The sequence below is a fragment of the Nothobranchius furzeri genome, chromosome 4 (genome assembly GCF_043380555.1).
Source record: "Nothobranchius furzeri strain GRZ-AD chromosome 4, NfurGRZ-RIMD1, whole genome shotgun sequence".
NCBI classification, from domain to species: domain Eukaryota; kingdom Metazoa; phylum Chordata; class Actinopteri; order Cyprinodontiformes; family Nothobranchiidae; genus Nothobranchius; species Nothobranchius furzeri.
The window spans coordinates 7,686,244-7,700,105 of record NC_091744.1 but is presented as its reverse complement, the minus strand read 5'-3'; the positions used below and the strand labels follow the sequence as shown (position 1 = coordinate 7,700,105).

Here is a 13,862-nt window from a genome sequence, read left to right as displayed (position 1 = left end):
TGATGGTTTTGTGCCAGAGCACTGGCGGTGATTTTTGTTCATTTAACATTAACTAAAAAGTAACCAGTCGTTCTTTTCACTTTCTTTCCTCATCTTTGCTACTTCCATTCTGTTTACCTGGCTAGATTAGCCTGTTCACCTCTCTGACTCACAGCCAATAAGAAGGGGTTTCCCCTTCACTACCTGTGATTTGTTTAGCCCATGATATGGGAAATGTGTGTCTGTTTTTCCCCTCTCAACCATGCTCTCAGCCCAGTGGTTACACCTAGATCCAGGGGCGGATTTAGGACTGAAGAAGATCCGGGGCTTAACACACACACACGCGCGCGCGCGCGCACACACACACACACATGACACGCACTAGTCAACATCATATATTTGTCTTGTACCATATAATTTTTAATCTGAAGCTACACATTAAGCATTTTCAGGGCAGAGTATTGTTCCTGTTAGTGTTTAGTGTGATAGTAAATATTCCCTTTCTTTCTCCATCAACTTTACCTGATAAGCTAACTTTAGGCAAACCAGCAGCACAACAAACATTTTCAAATAAGTCTCACAAACCAGAGTCAGCACCAGTCTCATCAAAGCTGGAGTTCTGTCGTTGTACTTTTTGTCTAAAAAACGTCCTTATGTCCATCTTCACTCATGCGTTTCAGGCAGAGTGTAGAAGAAACCGGCTGCTGAAGGGCTTCTTCTTCAGTGGTGGAGGCTCAGGCAGGCTGTATACAAACTACTGTCAGCTGCTCCCTCTCTGTTGGACTTTGGTACTGCATGTTACTTCCGCGATTTAGATCCGGGGCTTTCCATGAAATATCCGGGGCTTCAGCCCAAGTAGCCGGGCCTAACGCCGCCCCTGCCTAGATCCACCCTTTCAGGTGCACCATTGAGAAATTAGGTTGCATTTGTGACCTAAGTGGTGGCGCTCTAGAGCTCTGCAGCATGCCTCTGCAACAGAACTTTGTTTTCCATGTGTGAATTTGCAAAAGAAGACCAGATGTGCTTCATAAAACCAGTTTCATCTCTTTGGGGCTGTGAGTTGGCACACACCCACAAACTGAACTAACAAAGCAACGTTGATGATCTACCACCATCAACAAATCTCCTGAAACAAGTACAGCACATGCAATTTCAAATATACCACCCAACAACTCTGGTAGGTTTCTAATTTATTGCTTGTGCCTGGGAACAAAGGAAGTGCATGTCACGCGTGTTGAGACTAAGAGGAAGATAGCTTTGTTTGCTTTGTTTCTTTTTTGCGGTCAATTGCACCTACCTCTAGTGAGACTGAAAGTGCTCTGCAAAAGCCTCTGAAAGGAAGTGGAAGAGTAGGCGAGGTTTGGTTGCTGCAACATTGCTTCTTAATTATGTTCTAAGAGACGTTATTTTTTAAGTGTTTCTGATGGAGATGAGAAGGATGACAGGAGAAGAACCTGATGCTACAGAGTTTTTCTGTGGTTTTTGACCTCTTCACGCAGCTCATTTTTATGGACTGGACCAAACTGCATCAGGTGGATTTTACTTGAGAGTTTTGGGATTGAGCTCTGGAATCACACTTTTTTCCAAAAATACATCTAGAAGAAGAGAAACCAAGGCATTGTCGGGCAAACAGAAACATTTGGATTACAAACTGGGACAATGCCTGTGATTGTGCTAGAGGCCCGGGACTTCACCAGTCCGCTCTTCACGGTGCGAACATTGGAAGTTGTCTTCTGTTGCGCTACCTTCAGTCTCGTAGCTTCACAGGATTCTCCAGAGCGTTCTCCTGATCTGAACACGTTCTGGATCCTCGGTATGTTCACCTGGTGTTTCTTCTTCGTGGTGACTCTCTTCATTCACATTCTCAACGTCATCCAGTTTCACAGCCTCATCCCAATATCGTGGAAGAACCTAACGATGACCGTAGCAGTGTTGGGAGCGCTAATGACCTTCAGCTCCTCGGTGGTTTTTGCTTGGAGGGTCATGGATCATAACAAAGTGTCACCACGCTCTGTGGCGGCTGCAGTCATGTCCTGCCTTTCCGTTCTGGCTTATGCTTCGGAGTCCCTTATGCTTCGTACCCAAGCCCACGACCAACGAGGCTACATGGGCAGCACTGCCGGTCTTCTAAAGATCCTTCAACTGTGGGGAGGACTTCAGATGATTCCGCTGGTTGTGCTGGTCTCCAGACAACACAGTGTAATAGAAGACTGGCATCTGTGGGTGTTGAGCATCTCATGTGGTGTTTGTATCCTCATGTCTCTCATCACCCTGGTGGTGATTCTAGGGGACCTTGCTGGGCGATGCATCCTGCCTTTTGACAGATTTTTGGCCTTCTTCAGTCTGGTTGGAGTTCTGCTCTACATGATGGCTACAGTGATTTGTTTAACCAAGCTACTGCAGCTAAGCATCCAAGACAATTCTGTGTTAGTCATCATGGAAACGGTGGTTTCTAGCATCACACTGTTGGCTTACACGGTGGATCTCGCCTTCTCCATCAAACTACTGTGTGACAGGAATTACATGTGAGGACGCGTGCTTTTTAACCCTCTAGAGGCAGGCGTTGCAGATTTGAAACAGTTAAAACCTACCTACCTGGTTACTCCACACACATATTTCATGAGCATTTCTTAACTCAGAAGTACACCTGAAGGACTTAGTTGTCCGTCCTTTTATCAAAACTTATTTTGAGCCTGAGAGGGTTAAAGTCAAACTGAATGACGGCTTTTGCTCCAAACAGTTTCCCGTAATGTCCAACTGTCTTCTTAGACCAGCGGAGTAATTTGTGGTGTTCTTCTAAATGCTACGTTAAATATGACACACCTGCTATACAGCCTGTTGGTTAGGTGACAGTTTTAATTTTATTGAGGCAATAATATTTGTTCCCCTGTGGTGATTCCTTTTCTCATCCTGAACTTCAAACTTTCAACTATGACTCTAGCATATAAATCCCACAGAAAAAAGCAGAACTGATGGGTTAAATCCTGAATGTTTTTTTTTTCCATTATTTACCTTTATCTACGTTTACTTCAGTTTTGCTGCCATTTGTCAACACTAGGGGGCAACATTACATCAAAGTGTTTTCCTACTCCATAGCAGTGATTTTAAATGTAGGATAAGATGAATGTTTCCTATATCATGAATATATTTGAATTTATAATCTAATAAAACAAGTTAATTGTTCTAGAAGTTTGTGATTAATGATCACACAGAACCTAAGGCCTTAACCTGAGTTCCAGAAATTATCTCATTTATTTTTAATAGTTGAAATTTGTTCAGAAATGTGTAAATAGAAAAACATCCATCATGCATATAAAAAAGTTTATTTTGAGCTGCCAGAATTGCTGGTGTGTGTGTGTGTGTGTGTGTGTGTGTGTGTGTGTGTGTGTGTGTGTGTGTGTGTGTGTGTGTGTTCTTCCATAAAGTTCTTTAAATGTTTACAACTCACATAAAGCACTAATACATGACGCAGTTATGCCACAAAACAATGCTCAGATGTGTCCAAACGTATTTATTTAGTTAACAGTTTACAATCACATCTGTCTCCTCTGTTCTAGGCATGCTAAGTTGCAGCGTCGAAAATTCGATCGCTCACCCTCAAGACCTGTTAACATGCCGCCAATTCATTGCTGGGTTTGATTGCTTAAGCCTAACAGCAGCACCCCAGCGTTTTTTTCTCCTATTTCTTTAAGGAACTGAATCCAGTTAGTTGTCAACAGCCAGAGCGAGAAAACGAGAGTCAACTTTGGTACGTGGAACCGATAAACGGTACTAAACGTTTCTACAACTGAATCATCGAACTCGTTTTGGTTTTGTTCGGTTTGCCTCGACCACAATGACGTTTCCTACCACACACGGTGAGCTATATCTTGATTTTGTTCTTTTTAAAGCAGCATGGCATAGTTCGGGAAGACTTTAAAACCAGTTTGTGGTCAAGTTCGACACGGGAACGTTTTTTCTTGCATAAGATGCTCTTATTGTGTGTATTTGAAGTTGTGTCGGAACCAGCAAAACCCAAATGTGTCGTTTATCCCGTTTTAGCGTGTTTTCAAACCTGCTTTACAGGAAAAGCTAGTTTTACTAGTGTTTTAGACTTTAAGCTAAAGAGTTAAAAAAAACAAGCTAACAGGCTATTTGCTCTTTTAATTTTAATTTATATCAACGCTTCTGAAGGTTATGTTGCCATATGTCGCCTTCACACTCCTTTAATACCTTTAAATATATATAAAATAAACACCTCCTTACTTATTTATTTTTTACTTGGCTTTTCACGTTCTTTGCACATTTTTAATACTATGTATTTTCCTCCTGTTTTTCTTTTTTCAGAAGACCCCTGAGCATCACGGACATGTGAAACTTGATTCTGCTGAAGGCAGATGCAAGTCCCAGGCTGGATTGAATGGCACTGAGTATCCAAGGTAAGCACTTAGCCAGTAAATCTGAACTCATTATTGATCCGTTTCCTGAGCTACAAATGACCTGAGAGGGGGCAAAGTCTAGATTGAGAAAGAGAGCTAGAGGAGAAATGTAGCTCTGAATAACGAAAGGTAGGTTGTAGAAAGGCAGTGTCCTCCAGTTCTTCCAAGGGTTAAAGAAATTTATTTACAGCAATTTGTAATTTTTTTTCCTACTTCAAATGCAGACACATGAGAAGGATTTTAATCGCTGAGTAAAGTTGTGTGTTAAAATGTGTCTGTCCACTGAAGAAGCCACCGTCCTGAAAGGGATCCTAGAATTTAAACCTCATTCATCTTTATCTAACATGGGCAACTTGGGATACTTAATGTACTAAAAAGTCTTTGCTGTCTCCGCCCTGCTCCCCTGTCTGAATTAGTAATGTTGTAATGGCAATGAAGAAATGGTTCCTTCTGAGAAAAGCTGGTTTAACACACCATAAGCATTGACATACACCCTTAAATTACCATGCCCCAATCCACTTCAACGTGAGCCGTATCTAAACGTGGTTGCAGTGATGCTAACTCCACAACAACGCTAGCCTGAGCTACTGCTAACTTCCTTGTTGGACAAGAGGAAAATAACAAGGAAGGATGTTGGAGCCACTCGCGTTCCAGGATGTACTGGGAAAATTCAGACTATGAACAAATGCCTTATCATTGTCCCTCGCTTGTCCACACTGCCATGTCCTGACACCCTCACCCCCATCGGACATTGATCATTTGTGCATGTGTCCCCATCTCACCCACCCTGTGGACACTGTCTTCCTCGTATTAGGCCATTTATCAGGGATCCTGAGTCATTGTGAGCTCTAACACAGGGTTAAATGCTTTTAAGAGGCTTAAAGAACGGTTTCCAATTTTAAATAGGGGGAAAAGCCTTTTGCTAGGATAGTTTGGTTTGTTGTGGGTATGAAAATAAAAAGACATAAGCCATTGGTCCTGTTTTGTGAGAAATACACCTACCCTGCTGGGGGAGGGATGTGTTGATGGTTCAAACTGATCATAGTACTGTAAAGGATCTACCCTCTCACAGATTTCTACTTTTTCTAATCACAAATAAATGTTTCAGATCAGTAAATAAATTTCAATGTCAAAGATACCAGAGTAAATGCTACTGCGGGATGTGCATGAAGTGTTTTTGTAAATGTTTAGAACATTTTTAGAATATGCTGCTTTTTGAGATCATTTGGTATGCTTCCTTATGTCAAACTGACTAATCCGTTTGTCAATGGTAGCTTGTTCATTTCAGTTGGGTGCTTTTATGCAGCTTTTGCTGTTATTTAGGGAACCAGCAGTTAGGAGTAGAGTTACCAGTGATTTAGCAACAAGTTCGATCAGCAGATATGTTAACTTTGACCTTCTTTTTTTCTGGGTTATAAAAAAGTTTAATGTCTGGTTTGTTTTTTTCTCTGTGCTTGGATATACTTGGTTCTATCCCTCAGGCGGAGGAGAAATGCTTTGATTCACCAGATAATCTGTTTTTAAAACGTAGGACTTGTGCAGTGTTTAATGGTCATTTTTCTCTTAAATATTTGGAAATCTTATTTAAAAGTTGTTTTCTTATTATGTTCCTGTTTAGTTATCCAAGAGCAAGGTCAGGTGCTGGTCTGGGTTTATGAGGATTTCAGATTTTTAGAAAATGTGTTTGTTCAACTGCTGTGCAGACAACTCTTATGCAGTACAACATGTTTTAGTATGTATGTGGTTATTATGTTTGTGTTGGAGCTGTGAATTATTGTCTCTTTAAGTGATCCCATTAGACGTAATTCACCAGTAGTAAATTTAAGTGGGTTTTTCTTTGCACATTTTAGTTTTTATATGATGAGAAAAAGCTGAAGAACTTACCAGAACATGATACAAACTGAAATACAGTTTTCTGCTTCTCAAAAATGTAAAGAAACAGAAAACAGACCAAAAATATCTAAATACATTAAAGTTCTGAAAATGAAATGAAATGTGTAATTATCAGAAATGCTGTTAAAATCCGGTAGTCCAAAGTCTTTCATCTTTTAGAGAATAGTCTAAAGATTGCCCAATAGGATAATTATGTCAGGGCAGATTGCTAAAGAAAAGGAGGCTTTAAAGAATATTCTTTAGACAATAAATCCGAATTTTAAAGGACCTTAAAATCAACAACAAGTTAGGCCAGTTGTTGCTCGGCAACACACATGAGATGGGAGGGAAGGGGCTTTAATAATCTTTGTTTTTGTTAGGTAAGTAACTTTTGGCATAACAAATGAACCGTATACTTGATAGGAAAAGAAAACAATCGGACACATTCTTTTATATTTCACTATCAAACAAAAGGGAATGTCTGTTTACAACATAAAGAGCATTATTGTTTATATCCACAGAAACGCCATGTTTTAAACTAAGATAAATGGACAAAAACATCAAACGAAAAGCAGAAACAGATTTTATCACTTGTGAGAGATTAGCGGAGGTTTCTGTCTGAAGCAGCAGGTGCAGATAAAGGAAATATCACACTTTAACACGTCACGTCAGCTCCGCCGGTGCATAACGGAAGGATTTGTGGGAGGATCTGCGTTTCCTGTTACTGTCTGTTTTATAAAAATAAATGTGTTGAATAATAATTAACAGTAGCTGATGTCACTCGTTAGTTTTTAAATGTTTGGAGCTTTGTTTAAGAAAATCATAGCAGCTCATTGGAGTGGAGAACTCTTTGCTTTAAAAGCCAAACATTTTATTCTGCTTTTGTTTCCATGCAGATAAACGGGTAAGGGCCGTTTTCTTTTTCTTTAAGAGAGTGGGTCTTTTTCATCTTTCACTGATACATGACAGCATGTGCAGCTTATCTTGGTGAAGTCCTCGACCTACAGCTCTGTTGACCTAGGAGCTCAGACCCAACTCTAAATGTTTTATTTGGTTAAGATTTTATCAGTTTGGCCTCAGAAATTCTAACGTTAAAGGTAAAACACACATGATGCATTACAATGACGTGAGTATAACAACTAGTGTTAAATTGATAATGTCTCATTAAAATTATTTTTACAACACATTGCAGTGGGAAATATAAGATTAAGCTGGACTTTTTGTATCATTAAAGGTATAAATGTCCTCCATCAGGTCAGAGTTTGAAACAAAGATCATTTTTTTTGTGATATAATGGATTTATAGTTGTTTTGGTGACATTTAAAAAATATCATCATGCACATTACCACAAGATTTCACATGATCTGTTTTGATTATGTGTTTTTGATGAGTCTCAGCGTAGAGTTGTTGTTCTTGTTTTCTAAATCGATCAGCGGTGGTGTCCATCTTGAATGGGGTTCCCGCTCACACACAAAAACACTAAAACCATGATCTTCTTGTCATGTGCTAACTCTGTTTGGCGTTTGGCCCTTAAGCGTTTTGTGGTTTTCGGGCTCCAGACTTTTGGCTCATTTGGGCTGAATTCAAGCAACATATAACTCGTCTCTTATTTCCGAGAGGTTTTCCTTTAGTTGTTTTGTGTCTGATGTGTTCAGATTGACTCTACACGTTTAAGAAGACTTGATAACTAAAGTCTACATGTCCACAAGTGTGCAGGTATTCAGAATAAAACTGCACACAATCTTTACAATAAAGCTGTTCACCCATTACCACACGGGTGTAGTCAGCATTTTTTTAATCAGACCAATGTCCAAGGTTTTGTTGGACATGTGGGTGGGTCGGGATTTCCACAAAAGCATTTGTAGGTCGTTATCGATAAAACGATCTAGTATAAGTGAAACACCACAAGGGATCAATATTTTCTGTCAACTCAGATTTGCACTAAGAGTTGTGAAGCTAAGATGTCTGAGACTCTTATTGATGAACATTTCTGAGAGGGTATGAAACTGTGACAGAACACCCGCTTGCAGCATGTTTCCACTGCTGTCTCCTGTAAGCCAGCAGCAGTCGTCACGCTCCCGTCACCTTAATGATCACTTGTTACCAACAGAACGAGATGGATCCAAGGTAGGAGGTGGAGAAATGTGTAAATATAGTAGGTCTATAAATAAATGTCCTGTTTCTCACTTGATTCTGAGACATAAAGCTACAGCGCCTTCAGGGATGGCAGCACGAGAGCAGAATTGCTGAAAACACACACAATGTCTGAAAATCGCTGGATGCTTCTGGGATTTTAATTTGGGCCCTTAGGAATAATGCAGCAGTCTGTTGTTTCACTAAAGCAGCTTCTGTACAGTTTCATGCAGTCGGTCACCATTTCAGGCTTCAATGAGCTGCTCTCACACTCACAACAAAGCCCTCTTTTGTCATTACGGTCTGCCAGAGAAAAGCTTTGGCCAGTTCGTCCAACACAAATGATTATAGCATTCCAAGAATTTAATTAGTTTCACGTTGATTTGTTGTTGACCGGTACAGAACTACTGTTACTTTTTACTCCACATTTAAACTAAATCCAACTTTGGATATAAAATGTTCTAAATGGTTTTCTTATGTGATCTTTGCAGTAGTGTTATTGTTGTATTTCTCTGGTGGCGTTTCATCCTGTTATTGGGTTTTGGTCCATGTGGGCCTCAGAAACTTGCTCTTGTTGAACTGATTGAAGTGGCACAAAATTTAATTACTCCAAAAAGATTATATTGCTGCTTTTTGCAGTCGTGGCAGACGTAATTAGAAACTGGGAGGACAATAAATCCCAGCTCTCTAACAGAACACGAAAATCTCTTGTGGTCAAACCCAGTCTTTCTGTGAAGTATCTGTGTTTAGAGGAAACCGATGAATGCAACATGTTGATCTCTGCCTGTATCTGGAAATCATTTGGTTTAACAGAGGAGTTTTTGTGGAAGGGAAGCAGGAAGTTGGTTTTGGGAATTTCAGAGTTGGACCAAATGGAGCTTAATGTGCAGATGATGTCCTCAAACACACAATTCCTAATTTGTCTTGGTGGTTACAGATCCTTTGGTTTAGTCTTCACGTGCTTTAGGTAAATTTTCTTTCAGATATAGACGTTTTAGTTTAACCAGACCTAAAAGTTTTAATTTTTTCTGCTTGTTTTTGACTCAAATGGTTGAAAGTCTGAGGGCAACTGAACTACAGTTCAATCCTGCACTAAATCAGACTTAAATAATAAAATAAAATAAAATTAATAAGCAGTTTTATTGGTTGTGGTTATCATTAGGGATGCACCGATGGATCGGCATTTGATCGTAATCGGCCGATAGCGCCCCTATCGGTTTTGATCGGAATTTTCAAAATAGATCAAAGCAGACCGATCAGGTAGGGTTGTCACGGTAACCAGTGTAGCGGTAAACCCCGGTAAAAAAAAAGTTGACAATAATAATAACCGTCTTAAAAAAAACTATTATCTCGGTGGATTACCGTGGCTGCGGTGTAGGCGCGGTGACCCTTACCAGCCACCGTATCATCGGCTGAAGTTGCTGGCGGCACATGCGCACTTTGTTGTTTACGACCAAAACTTTCTTGAAGCTAAAGCTGAAATAATGGCCAAAGGAGGAGACGGCAGCACTCAGGAGGACATTTATTATCCCTCAAAGAAGACAAAGTCGGAAGTACGGGCATATTTTAGATATTTGAAGAATGCCGAGGGAGTTAATAGAAGACGGCTATCCTGTTTGCAGCACGTGCAGCAAAGAGTGTGTGAAAGGCAGCAACGCTTCAAATCTCATGACACATCTGCGTGACCATCTCCCACAACTCTGCAGTCAACGCTAGGCAAGTTAACGTTAGCGTTTTAGCTAAAATGTGTGATCCTGCGGATTTGGGTTGAGGGAGAAAGCAACGAGTCACTATATAAAGCAGCCGCAGCGCCGCTACCTGCATATAAACCGTGTTGCGGACACCGCCATGTTGAAATGACGCCATGCATTACGGGGCTCCCAGGGGCAGATAAGAGTTGGTCTCTCCGAGAATAATTATGAATTCAACAATGATTACTGCCTGATGACATTTTCCCACATCTGCAAAGCTCACTGGAAGGACTCAAACCGAGGACAATATTTTCCTGATATAGGGTTTATTACTCAAGTAAGGGTAAAAGTATCTGATTAGAAGGCTACTTGAGTACTGAGTATCATCTGATCTAATATTTTTAAATGATGACATCAGACATAAAATAAGAAATTATGGGCAAATATTGGTATTTTAAAGACTAAAGGGAAAAAATGGAAACAAATAAACAACATAATTACAAAATAACACATTTTAGGCAAAATTTAGACAAACTGTGGACAATATTTCCTGACATACAGGGTTCATTTAATTGTGTGAAAATGTAGCATGTTTAAAAAAAATACCGCGATAATACCGAAAACCGTGATAATTTTGGTCACAATAACCGTGAGGTTAAATTTTCACAGCGTGGCAACCTTAATACAGACCATTTTAGATTAGGTTACATTTCCTTTATTCCCAGATTATGTAGTTTGTACCACTCATTATAATGTTGTAGAAAATTTCTGGCCAATCCACGTGATCGGTGATCAGCATTCCTTGATATCGGTATCGGTGATCGGCAGCAAAAAACCTGATCGGTGCATCCCTAGTTATCATTAGCCAAATTTCCACTATAGGAGTTTCTGGAAATTTCTGGAGGGAGGGTGACAGGAAAAATTTTATGGTTTTGACCCTTTCAGCCATTGTCTCCATACAAAATCAGCCCTTTCAGGACTTTGCTGAGATGTCAGCATATCGCCACCGTTTCTGCAGAGAGTGATGTCACTGATCAGCCATAAAAAGCATCCACGCACATTAATAATATTTTTTTAAATGTTTTTTCTATCAAAGTACGCCATAATTTCATCTGTTCAGGGTACTGGAAAAGTGACTGCATTCAATGACCAGAAGGGGTGCCAGTATTTATGGTGCCCTGCATGTTAAAATACTGTGTTGTGCGGGGGATTTCCACTGCATTCTCAGCTTTGGGAGTTTTAGAATCAGCGTTTTAAAGCAACGTGAATGTTGCTTATTATCTTTTCCTTTCATGCTTTTCCAATTTTACAAACGTCTGGTGACGATATGGTTTCCCACTGAGCTCTAACCAATCAACTGTGAGCTTCTCTCACAGCAGTCTCCCCTCACACTGCTGTGGCTGGAGTGGCAGGTCTGAGCTGCACTTGGATAAGATGCATCCACTACATCCAGATTGGTAATGAATCACGCATTCGTGATGCCGTTGCTGGCTGACTTTACCCGGCAATCAGACTCCCACTAGTAGGTAGGCATGAACTTCATCCAGCCAATCAGTCCATAATGGGTGTGTTGTGTCAACTGAGTACCAAGCTGACCGTTGGAGAGTAGGCCAGAAAAAACGGTCTTTGAGCACAGAAAATGCACAGATTACCCAGATGTGAACACAATTGACCTACTAGGGCAGGACTGGGCCGACCCAGATGTGAATGCCATCAGAGAGCTGTCCTGAGTTCTCTTCCCTGTGAGATGACCATCCTAACGGACGTCTAAACTCCAGGTGACGGCTGAGCCTAGCCGCTCTGCAGAGGAAGCTCATTTCAGTCACTTGTATCCAGGATCCAAATCTCATGACCGTATTTTGGATCAGTAGCTTTGCCTTTTATTTGAGCTCAGTTTCAGATGACAGCAATGCCCTCATTACTGAAGATAAAGTCCCAGTTCGTCGGTCCGTGTCTTGCTCTTTCCTACCATCAGTTGATAACAAGACATCAAGATGCTTAACATGAACCACTCTAGCATGTCTGATTTGAGGGCGCACCTGAACAGGCTGAATGTTTGATTACAGCAGCTTGGATCCCTGCTCAGGTTCAATTTTGTGGTTGCTGCAGCCAAGATGTTCATGCAAAAATAATGAGGACTTGTTAATGTGCTTAAACAGTTGCTAACGAGATCCTTATTTAACAAGGTTCTACTAAACTTGAGTGTAGGGCTGCAACAACGAATCGATAAATTCGATGAAAATCGATTACTAAAAGCGTTGGCAACGAATTGCGTCATCGATTCGTTGTGTCACACAACTCTTCCAAAAGCCCCCCCCCCTCTTCCCGCCCGCCGTTGCGCGCAGACCATGGCGCAGACCGGAGCAAGTCAGATCAGCGCGAGGGAGAGCCGGCAGGTGTTTGGAAGAGGAACATGGCAGAAGCCCAAAAAAGTAAGAACTTCTTAAAGTTTGGGAGCATTTTCAGTTAAATCAGACGAAGACCTTCGTTACCTGCAACGTTTGTAGGTCAGACTTAGCATGGCACGGGAGTACTACGGTGATGATGCAGCATCTTAAATGCAAGCGTGCCGAATCATCAGCGAGGAAGGAGAGAGCTCTGTGTCCGGGTAAGTTAAAAACTTTTCAAAAGTGATTCACCCAAGCCCCGGATTATTACACAGGCTAGACATGCCCTAAGCTCGTAAAAAAAAGTCTATAAAATCGTAAGCGCGACGCTATTAGACAAGGGGGGGGGGGGGGGGGGGACTCGCACTGCTTCGAACCGGTTCCGCCGTCACATTCCCGCAGAAACTGGTTGATCACACCGGGGCCAGACCACTAGCATGTGGCTTTACAACCACAATGTCCTCAGAAGCGAAAACGCTTTTAAAAGGGAGGGAGGAGTCCTAACTGTTGCTGCAGGCGTGTTGTGTGAGAGTGCAGTTATTTACTGGTTAATATATTTTTGGGTTCAGTTGCTTTCATGTGGCCTAATGTGAGTCTATTTGGGATCATTGGAATGATCAGCAGCATTTCTTGATGTGACTTTATGGCAGTTGCCCAGGGCATCATCACAAGGAGGATGGCATTCATTTACTTTTGTTTTATTTGGTATTTTTTCAGTCATTTTTGGAAATGGTGATTAATTTTGATTAATTCACAGCCTATGTTTAATTACATTTAAAAATTAGTTGTTTGACATCCCCAATTATAATAAATGTCTACACATGAGATCAAACAAAACAGATGAGAATTCCCCTTAAAGAGCAAGTCACCCCCAAATACTTTTTTTTGCTTATAAACTAAATGAGTGTCTAATCGTGCTGCAGACACATGTAGTCAATAATTTGGCACTTCAGTGCATCTTAGTTAAAATGTAAATATTCTGCCTAAAACTGGCAGTGTTGTGCCATTGTCAGGTAAAAACTCTGCACTGTATTTTAATTTAAATCTGCCACCGCTATTGGCTAAGAAGTATGCTATGATGTAAACTGGTACATTATGATGTCACAATGCTGTCGTGAGCCTGAGTGTGTGTTTGTTAGCGGCTCCGCCCTCGGTCTGCCAGGCCAGCCTTTCTCAAATGGGGGTACGCGTACCCCTGGGGGTACGTAAAGAAACTCCAGGGGGTACATCAGAGAAGCAGACTGTGTCTAAAAAAGAGCTTGATCACAGCAGTTGCCTCCCTGCCACCAAGGATGAAAAAGATCCTCAGTGAAGCACAAGCCCAAGTGTCTCACTAAAAAGTCTATAAAAACACTCCGATCAGTGCAGTAATGTTAAGATTT

General features: G+C 41.0%; 2 protein-coding genes across 4 annotated transcripts in view; both read left to right on the top strand.

Annotated features, from left to right (window-relative positions):
• Positions 1-659: 659 nt before the first annotated feature.
• Positions 660-3,162, top strand: LOC107390126 (myeloid-associated differentiation marker homolog). Its single transcript, XM_015966679.3, has one exon. It carries the CDS (start codon positions 1,639-1,641, stop codon positions 2,506-2,508), a length of 870 nt encoding a protein of 289 aa, XP_015822165.1. The 5' UTR covers positions 660-1,638; the 3' UTR covers positions 2,509-3,162.
• Positions 3,163-3,512: 350 nt separating this feature from the next.
• Positions 3,513-13,862, top strand: part of LOC107390134 (testis-expressed protein 2) — a 36,863-nt gene continuing 26,513 nt past the window's right edge. The window contains exons 1-2 of one of the 3 annotated variants that reach the window (XM_015966706.3): positions 3,513-3,836; positions 4,306-4,397. The gene's annotated coding sequence lies outside the window, so the exon portion shown is untranslated. The remainder of the gene's footprint in view (positions 3,837-4,305; positions 4,398-13,862) is intronic. The other 2 variants (XM_015966699.3, XM_015966691.3) reach the window with 2 other exon arrangements.

Bases quoted from the DNA above. Each gene is read 5' to 3' on its own strand.
- LOC107390126 (XM_015966679.3), top strand. From the start codon at position 1,639: ATGCCTGTGATTGTGCTAGAGGCCCGGGACTTCACCAGTCCGCTCTTC.